General features: G+C 49.9%; 1 protein-coding gene and 1 long non-coding RNA gene across 3 annotated transcripts; both read left to right on the top strand.

Moving 5' to 3' along the window:
• Positions 1-267: 267 nt before the first annotated feature.
• On the top strand, positions 268-1,880 carry LOC136462400 (uncharacterized). Its single transcript, XM_066461506.1, has 2 exons — positions 268-429; positions 483-1,880. Exons 1-2 carry the CDS (start codon positions 268-270, stop codon positions 1,878-1,880), a joined length of 1,560 nt encoding a protein of 519 aa, XP_066317603.1.
• A 171-nt stretch (positions 1,881-2,051) lies between these two features.
• LOC136492212 (uncharacterized) lies at positions 2,052-5,231 on the top strand. Of its 2 annotated transcripts, none has more exons than XR_010768110.1 (3): positions 2,052-2,624; positions 2,894-4,129; positions 4,280-5,231. It is a non-coding gene; the product is annotated as an uncharacterized lncRNA (long non-coding RNA). The 2 variants fall into 2 exon arrangements; XR_010768111.1 differs by having other exon boundaries at positions 4,274-5,231.
• The last annotated feature ends 4,495 nt before the right edge of the window (positions 5,232-9,726 follow it).

Raw genomic sequence — 9,726 nt, 5'->3', positions numbered from 1 at the left:
ATTCTGTATTTGGCACCGAAACAAATCACTCTTCCGTATTTAGCACTGGAAATTTTGAACTTTCTTATCTAGCATCAACTTGAAAATTCCTTCCGTATATGGCACTTCCGTCCATTTGATGGAGTAACGGTGTCAAGTGCCACCTAAAATGACATATATACCCTTACCAGCAACGTGTTGGCAATGACCATCACTCGTCCGTCCGCCACGGCAGCCTCTGGCCGTCGGCTAGCTCGATGACGAACAACATCGTCCGCTGCCTCGGCCATGGGGCCCCATCCGGGCACCATAGCCCACCGCGCCCACGCCTTGCCTACCTCCACAATGCCAAGGTCCACGCCTGTCTTGGTCCGCCTGGGCGCCGACTCCATGGCCGCGACGCCGTCCGTCTCCCTGAGCACCGGCAGCATGAAGACGGTGGTCGCCTCGGTGACCTCGCCGTACTAGGAGCCGCACCACCATGACGCTGGGCCGCGAGGCAGCTAGGGTCCTCCTCCTCCCCCTCCACCTCTCCGGTCGCCTTCTTCCTGGCGCACTCCAGCTCGAGCTCCACGCGCGCCCTGCTAGACTCGGTCTCCACCACCTGCATCGCGGCGTACTGGAGCCGCACCACCGATGACGCCGGGCCGCGAGGCGGACAGGGTCCTCCTCCTCCCCCTCCACCTCCCCGGCTGCCGAGGAGCAGGACGGTGAGAGGCGGCGGCGCGACAGTGAGCCCGGTGAGGCCGTCGTCGCACTACCAGAGGTGGAATAGCCTCGGCGTGCTCACCGAGTTTGGCGAGTGCTGGAGTTGGCAGGCATGGGCTGGAGTTGCTCTCTCTCGTTCGTGCGGTGTGGTGATGATGGCGACCCACCACGACGCGCTATGGGCGAAGCTGCACGAGCTGGAGCTGGAGCTCGCGGCGTACAAGCTCCTGCGCGCCGCGCGCGGGGATGGGGACGACGCGGGTTTCGCTTTCGCGGACGAGGCCGAGACGCCGGGGGGCGACAGCACCTGCCGTGGCAGGCAGTATGACGCCTACATGCGCCGGCGCGACGCCAGGCGCGTGGCCGCGTCGGCCGAGCAGCAGCAGCAACCGACGAATAATAAGGCTCAGCAAGCTCGGGGCGTGCACGCTGCGGGGGCGGGACGCACCACGCCGATGAGCCCGCGTAGTGCGCTCCGGTGCGCGGCTCGCGACACGCAGGAGGCGGGCGCCACGCCGCGGGTGGTCATCACCCCAGCGAAGAGGATGCCGGCCATGTCGTCCATCCCGAGCACCCCGAGAAAGGAAGTCACCGGCGCGGCGCTGCCGAGGAGCACGACGGTGAGAGGCGGCGGCGGCGCGACAGGGAGCCCGGTGAGGCTGTCGTCGCACCACCAGAGGCGGAACAGCCTCGGCGTGCTCGCCGAGTTCGGCGAGTGCGCCACGCTGAGGCTGTTCCTGAAACGCGGCACGGGCACCGGCGGCGCGGCCACGCCGGCCAGGCTGCGGGCGACACGGGTGCACGACTTACCGACCCTCGACGTGGCCATCACCCCGAGGCCGTTGCCCCAGCAGCAGCAGGAGGAGGAGGAGCTCGGCCACACCCACGCGCACACCCAGGCGCCGCGCCACATCCGGTCCGTGTCGGAGCTGCCGTTCGAGACGACGGCGCTGGCCTCGCCGCAGGCGCGGGCGAGGAAACGGTGGGGCAGCCCGAAGAGGCCAACGGCGATGTTCTCCGACTCGCACAGGGACCTGTCCAAGGGGCTCAAGAAGCTGCTGAGCTTCATGAGGAAAGGTGGCAGGAGCGGTGGCGACGGCGTGGGGCGTGCGCTGGTGACGCGGCGCGGTGGTGGACGCAAGGGGGTGGGGTGGGAGAGTGACAGCATTTTGGTAGTTATCAACAAAAACTGACATGATCGATGAAATCAACAAATGAATGGATAGCTAAAATGGACGAAAGTGCCATATACGAAAGAAATTTTTAAGTTGATGTTAGATAAGAAAGTTTAAAATTTCTACTCCTAAATACGAAAGAGCGATTTATTTCGGTGCCAAATACAGTAATTCTGTCTTAAAAAAAATGGCCCGTCCCGAAGCTTCTGCGACGCTCGCGCCCCGGCGCCTACCGCAGCCTCCGCCCCTCCCCAAACCCGGAGCGTCCCGGAACCCCCGGTACCCTCCTCCGCCCCAGGCTGCGTGCCCTCCGCGCCGCTTCCCGCCCCTGCCAGTGCTGCCGTCGCTCCGACCGCCCCAGCCGCGCCACCGCACCGGACGTGCCCATCGCCGGCTCCCTCCCCTTCCCTACGCCTCCGATGGCCGCGCCACCACCGACAGCCGCGGACAGCCGACTGCGGCAGCGCACACGCCTACGGACCCCTCCCTCCCACGGTGGCTGCAGTGGCACCGGCACCCTCGAGCCTCGGCACACCCTCCAGCGGCGGCGCGGCTCCGCTTTGCAGCAGCGCCGCCCCGGTGGTGGCCATCTCTCTCGCGCGGCACCTCGCCGCGCCTGCGCCAGCACCGTACCTGCTCGAGCCTCACTTCCTTCCGCGGCACCTCGCCCCCGCGCACCCCCACAGTAGCAACGCCCGCGCCTACGGCCCTCTCGCACGGCAGCTGCAGCAGCGCCATCCCCCCCTCGAGCCTCAACATAAGGTATGCTGTGCATTTTCTCTTTTTATTTCCTAATATGTCAATACAGTGTATATGCAGTTATATGTCAATAGCAATTATATAGAGTCCTATGAATTTTCATTCCAAAGTTTCTGTGCTTGCCCCCTGTTAACTAAAAAGTCCCTTTTCCAGTAATGTATTATGCTGGAATCCTTTATGTTGTCTATAATACATTAATTTTCATCCTATTATTTCTCTAAATTATGATATTGACAAACTTTTGCCTTACGGTTCCTTCCTTGCAAAAGAAGCACTTCAAAGAAGGATGGCCCTTTCAGATAACGGTTTGCAGAAGCAACTTTACTCAACAAAGGCTAAATTTGATGTTGTATATCAGCAGGCTAAATCCGTTGCTACATATTTGAGGGATGTTATTGCTAAATCTGTTGCATTTACCTTTTCAGCACTTACCATCACCTCTTTAGTCTGTTGTGCCTTAGTTTGCTATCCATTTTCGTCATATTTCCTTTGCATATATTACAGCCACCTCAGTTCAAGATACTTAGGAAGCTATCTTTCCTTATTATTAAAAAAACAAATTTATTCATGCTATCCTTCATAGCTAACTCTTCTTACAGCCCTATAAACTAAACTGTTTCGACTACGGGGCCCCTAACACGAGTATAAAACCAAATCATGATCAGAATATTTTCTACAGCGAAATTTTCGATGAAATCCTTTTCTGCAGTTCAAATATTGCAGAGATCATCTCCTCCTTTGGGTGACAAAATGATTTAGTCTTCTTTGCTAGCAAATGTTATATGACAGTTCTCACATAAATTCAATGCATTTACTCACCATCAGGGAGAAAGAACTAAATTGCTTCCAACATCAATCCTATTATTCTATAGTTCAAAGTTTTTTTTTGTTTGGGCAATATGAAGTCCCATTAGAAATATACACAATAAACAAATGGTTCACCTCCTCCATTAGCTGATAAAATTGATTTATTCTTCTTCTTTGAAAGTTTCCTGTAGCATTCGATCAATTCTACTGATGTTGAGATTATCTCTACTGTCAGTGTCAGCCCCACTGATGTTGAAATTATTTCTAATGAGCTGAGCTGCTCATCCAAACTTTGATTGGCCAAGAATGTTTAATTGCTTTAAAAGCCTGATCTCAAGTGTATCTAAGTATGCAGCTGGGCAGATATTGCAGAGAGAACATTCTGAGAGCACAAAAGTGATGCTAGGCACCGTTTTATTATTGTACAATGGTTGTGCTGCTTATACCAAATAAAAGCAGGGCTTCCTTTATGCTGCTAGGCACCGTTTTATTGTAATAGTAAAACAATATGTGGAATTGTTATACCTCTGTTTGGTCAATTGTGTTTTCTGAAGTAGAGTCAGCTTCTACTCTGTATGTTGTACTCATAGAGCACAGCTATCTTCATTAGATGTTGCTAACATTTTTTTTCTTGACTTTCAGCATAGCAACAGAGATTCAGACTATGGTACATGACACCAACAATAAATTTTGAAACAAAGGTGACCAACTGATACCTGATCCATATCAGTAGCCTTCCAATGAAGTTGCTTATATGAATACATATTCCTCAAACAATTTCTTGATAATAAGAAATTTAAACACTCTGACAAAATGTTCTACTCACAATTGTTTTGTATGTGTAGGTGTAGGTGTAGGTAGAATTTTCTGAAAGCACTGTCAAGGATAACATTAGTGCATGGGTAAAATGACTGCAAACCATCACTACATTCCTCTTTTGGTGATCCATGATCTTTTACACTCTGTCGAGCAACTACATCGCTGAATTTCTTTTACCTGAGGACATGCTCCTGTAAATTTCTTCAGCCAGGATTAATGGTAGCATATTTGCTGCTTCGGTGAAGATTAATGCTACCATATTTGTGATGCTTTCCTTAAATAGTGGCGTTGCATATTTTTAGTTCTATACTGTCTGCAGGAACATTGCGGATGAGCTATCTATTCTTACGAAACAATGGCATAAAAGTACATATTCACTATCCTGACATACAAGAGCAGAGGTTAATAAAGTTTGCTAATTTGAGTGTCCTGAGCTCTTAACTGCATGATTTATTGCTTTCCAACATGATTGCTTCTTTTCTCACATGCTGCGAAAAGGTTTGTTACTGCAAGATGGCCTTCACAAAATAGGCAAACTTCATATGCTTTTCACTGTATTTACATTTTTGCTTATTGGTCTAAATGTTTTTTTTACAAAAAAGTTGTTTCGTGCGGGGTTTAATGCGTTCTACTGTTTTCATGACCAAACTCATATTGCAGCTTTCTAGCCCGCGCAACTGCGCGGGGTTCCTGCTAGTTCATAATTAAACATAGGCTTCTACTTTTGTTTAATTCATAATTCAGGCTGATAGAGCTCATATTGCTGCTGTTTTGCCATTAATTGTGTCCCGTTACCGTTAGCCTAGGTGGGAGGGTAGTTATGGAACTTAGCGCAAGATAACCTGAAGTTAACACCGAGGTGGCCTCTAGAGCACCCGCAGTATGCTGTATAACTACTTAAGTATAACCAATGCTTAAAGAGGAGATAGAGTAGTCAAGCATCAAATTTCAACACTACGGGACCAATGTTTCAAATCCAAAATCTAGCAGTCCTGTTTGTTTCGTTGTAAACGATCGTGGATTATTTACTGCTGGCTGATTTGGTGTGAGAGAAAAATATTGTTCCAGTTTATAATCCATGATCGTATACGAGTAAGCGAACATGCTGTAGCATTGAGGAATACATATGCATTGATGCCCAACCTTCTAATTTAATAAAATATTTTTTGTCTTCTGATCTCGTGCAAAAGAACATGAATGAAAGGTTGATGGCTCAGGTTGGATCCCATTTTTTGACATCGTTTGGTAAGTTGTGACCCAGAACAATTTTGAAGCATTGGGCGTACACGTGAAAAGACACTTGAAGCCCTAGCACACTGCGGGTGCTCTTACAGAGAGCCTAAACAAGACTTGCACGGGGCAGACAGATTAAAGAGGTGCGTGCGTGGATTGGTGGTTAGGGTTTAACCTATTTTCGATCACTGCTATTGAAGATGCTACCACTTCCTCGCTAATTTCCACCACTGCCGCACCTTCTCGGTTGAAGCCCTCTACGCGGGGGGTGTGCTCCTGTTTCAACCGTTCAAGGAGGAAATGTAATAGCCACTGATAACATCGAGGCCGAAGCTTGTCCAACAAATATATACAATCATGTAGCAATGGTTTCTAGGTGCGTAATAGCTGAAACAGACGTGTGTCTTCCATCCTAAGTCACAGTTTTTTTTATTAAGCTTGACCTAATTTTATATAAATAAAACTAATGGTTATGAATTATGATATAAAATTAGTATAGTTAACATGGAATGTATTTTCATACTATACTCTTTTAATGTCATAGATATTAGTATTTTTTATAAAAAAAACTGATTAAACTTTAAAATGCTTTGACTTTAGGACAATTATATAGAAGTTGATTAATATTCAAATAAGAGACTATTTACTGTCTGTATCCGAGCCGAGCACACATTTTCAAATCAAATCGGAGATTGTTGCCGCCGGACCCGATCAGGACGCTGGGCACAGGGCAACCTTTACGGACACTACGTGCTGACGGTCGAGATCGATTGATCCACGGTCCACGGATACGGCGTACGCGTACGTGCGTCCACCCCTATTGAGGCCCCGTTCGCTTGTCTTAAAGTTTGGCTTGTTCAGCTTGTTTTTTCAGCCGGAACAGTGTTTTTCTTTCACAACAATTCAGCCGGAACAATGTTTTTCAGCCAGTTTCAGCCAAAGTTCAGACCAGCGAACGGGGCCTACTGGAGTCTGGAGTAGCTAACCCCTCTACCTCTACAGACTATACACGTGCGGGTGCGATTGCCCAAGCCCAAGGTCGTCGCAATGACCTCGATCGAGCCGGCCGCTTCTGGTGCTGCATGACGAGGAAGAGGGCCACCTCGTGTACGACCTCCTGCTCCTGCTGGGCAGCGAGGAGGATCCGGAAACGCAAACGCAAACGCTATCCTGTTTCCCACACCCCGTCGCATGCTTCCCCGCGCGGCTGGGCTGCCGCGCTTTCGCCGTCTCCGGCGGCGGCAGCATCCTGGGCGCGTTCTACGACTTCTGGGACGACACGCTCTTCCACGACACCGTGATGCTGGTCGGCGGGTACGATTTCTGGGAGAAGCAGCCGAGCCCACGGATGCGCGACTCGGAAGGCCGCCTCGTGTAGTGGTGGCCCCTGGGCCGCGGCTTGGACGTGTCACACGCCCAGACCGACGGCTACAACGCCGCGTCCGCCATGCTGCCCGTGGGAGACGACGGCACCGTGATCAGGATGGACACGGTGCTCTTCGACGGCATGTACAGCTTCGAGACGCTCCGGTGGCTCCTCCCCGGCGGCGGGTGGCACGCCACTGCTCTGCCGAAGCCACCGGTGGGGCAGTTGGCGGAGGAGGAGATAGTCTTCGTCTTCGCGTACGTGGCTGTGGGCACTCGAGTGTGGATCTCGGTGGCCCGCGAGGGCACCTTCTCCCTGGACACCCGGACAGGCGCGTGGATGGCGGAGGGAGCCTGGCAGCTGCCTTTCGAGGGCCGCGCGCTGCACGTTCCGGAGATCGATTGCAGTCGTCGGCCTCACCGCGGGGACTCGGATGCTATGCGCCTGCGGAAGTCGAGACCGGGACGCCGCCGGTGATGCGACGCCTGTGGAGGGAGACGTTGCCCTGGCCCTGGGAGGAGCCGTATTGCTAGCGACGGCCGCCACAGTCCGGACTCGAGGCCAAGGGACAAGCCCAGCCTAGCGTACCTGGGCAAGGGCACGTTCTGCATCACGGAGGAGCACGGTGGTCCCCCTATCACGTACGACGCCTGCTCCTTGTTGGTAGTGGAGGTCGGGCGACTGCCCAGCGGGGAGCTCGAGCGTCAAACGCGGCAGGATGAGCTACATGTGTCCACCGCGAGGTCGGGAATGGGCATATATCTGTTTTATTCAGCCTGCCACCTAAATTAACGCAGCCTAGCTATTACCACTGTTACAATGTAGTACGAGTAATGCACTATTAATCGCATTGATGTTTTTCTTTTTCTGAATAAGGTTGTCTCTACCATTATCATTGATGTTTTTCTCCGAAAAATGCACTATTAATTACGTTGGCGAGATTTGCTAACCTCGAAACTAAAACTCTTAGCCCCGTGTGGATCCTTAGAATTGAATTCACTTTAGTAATCATAATTTAGACACAAATTAATTAAAATAATATAGTTGCATATGGAATATATTTGTATATTAATCTAGGCTAAACGAAAGAGATAATAATGTGTTGCATTTCTACCGTAGGGGAGCGAGTTGAAGAACGTGTTATAAGTTGCAAAGTAGAAATATAGTATGATGATCTATATAATCAAATTTCTATCTCTCACTCTATAAATTTGCAAAGTTACCAAGCCAAATAATCTAATTTATTAAGTAGATTTTAATTCCTAAAATAAAAGATCCAAACGGCCCCTTAGCCAAGTGAATGAAAGAAAAAGCAGGGGTTTCATAATATTGATCGAGCTCTATATGGAGTATAAATTACCAATTTCCTAAGGAGCTTCACACTTAGGATTGACCACCGAATTAGGTTTTGAGAAGATAAATAGTTAGAGGCGTGTTCGTTTGAACTTATCAACTATAATCTATAGTATTTTTCTCTCACAATAAAACAACTTCAGCTGGCTTATCAGCCGGCTTTAATACCAGCCGAACAGGGGTATTAATGTTCTAATACCCTTCTTTGTTTAAATTAAAAAACAAGTAGCAGTGCGTGCGTTCTTAGTATACCCTGCACAGTGTCTTCTCGAAGTGGATTTTAGTCGGGACAAACTAACCTAGATGTGAGAGTGGCAGATTAATCTGACCATGGTATTGTGGGGGTACGACTCCTGGATGCCCACGGCAGATCCACATGGGATTGCGCCCCTATGGGCGGCCCAGCCCACAAGATAAAGCCTTACGGGGCACGACGCTGCTCGGCGTCTCCCGCAAGACACCGGGAAGATATCCTGAAGATACTACGAGATCTATTAGGATACGTATGATCCCATGATTCCTGTAATCTGTTATTACTTTTCGGTTGTCTCCTAGATCTAACCGACTTGTAACCCTGCCCCCCAGACTATATAAGGCGGGCAGGGACCCCCTCCAAGCGCACGTAATATCATACGATAGCCAATACAATCCAACAGACCACAGGAGTAGGGTATTATGTCATACTGACGGCCTGAACCTGTCTAACTCGTGTGTCTCTGTTGCCTTCTTGTTCTCGATTACACGCATCTCTGCCGATCAATCTACCTTCGTGGGATACCCCTCGGAGGACTGCCAACGATATTCTGTCGACAGTTGGCGTACCAGGTAGGGGTGTGCGTGCTATTTCTATATCGAACAAGATGGTACGTTCCGCAGTCTCTTCGTCCTTCCCACAGCCTGGCCAGAACTTCATAGTCGGATTTGAAAAGATCAAGATGCCCAAGAGGGGGGGTGAATTGGGCTAATTCTAAAATTCTTTGCAATAATTAAACCCTACACCTATCCCACTTCGCCCCTTGTGCCTAGAATGTGATTCTAATGATCTACCGCACAAAAGTTTAGCACCCTAAGTTCTAATCCTACTCTAGCATGGCAATTCTAAGAATGTAAAGACAAGAATTGAATTGCTCAAAAGTAAATGCTTAAAGTAAAGAGAGGAGAAGGAACGCGGTGATTTTTTGTCGAGGTATCGGAGAGTCGCCACTCCCCACTAGTCCTTGTTGGAGCACCCGCGCAAGGGTGTAGCTCTCCCCTTGATCCGCGCAAGGATCAAGTGCTCTCTATAGGTTGATTCTTCGACGCTCTGTCGTGGTGAATCACCCATAATCACTCACAACTTGAGTTGTGTAATCCACAAGCTCCGCCGGATGATCACCAAACTCCCAATCACCACCAAGTCGTCTAGGTGATGGCGATCACCAAGAGTAACAAGCACAAACTCTCACTTGACCACAACAAGCCTAATGAGAAATGTGGATGCACACTTGCTACTCTCCTTGCACTAATGAGGCCTTAATCTTGGATTCT

Source organism: Miscanthus floridulus, chromosome 1 (assembly GCF_019320115.1).
Source record: "Miscanthus floridulus cultivar M001 chromosome 1, ASM1932011v1, whole genome shotgun sequence".
NCBI classification, from domain to species: Eukaryota; Viridiplantae; Streptophyta; class Magnoliopsida; order Poales; family Poaceae; genus Miscanthus; species Miscanthus floridulus.
This window is presented reverse-complemented; position numbering and strand designations above follow the sequence as displayed.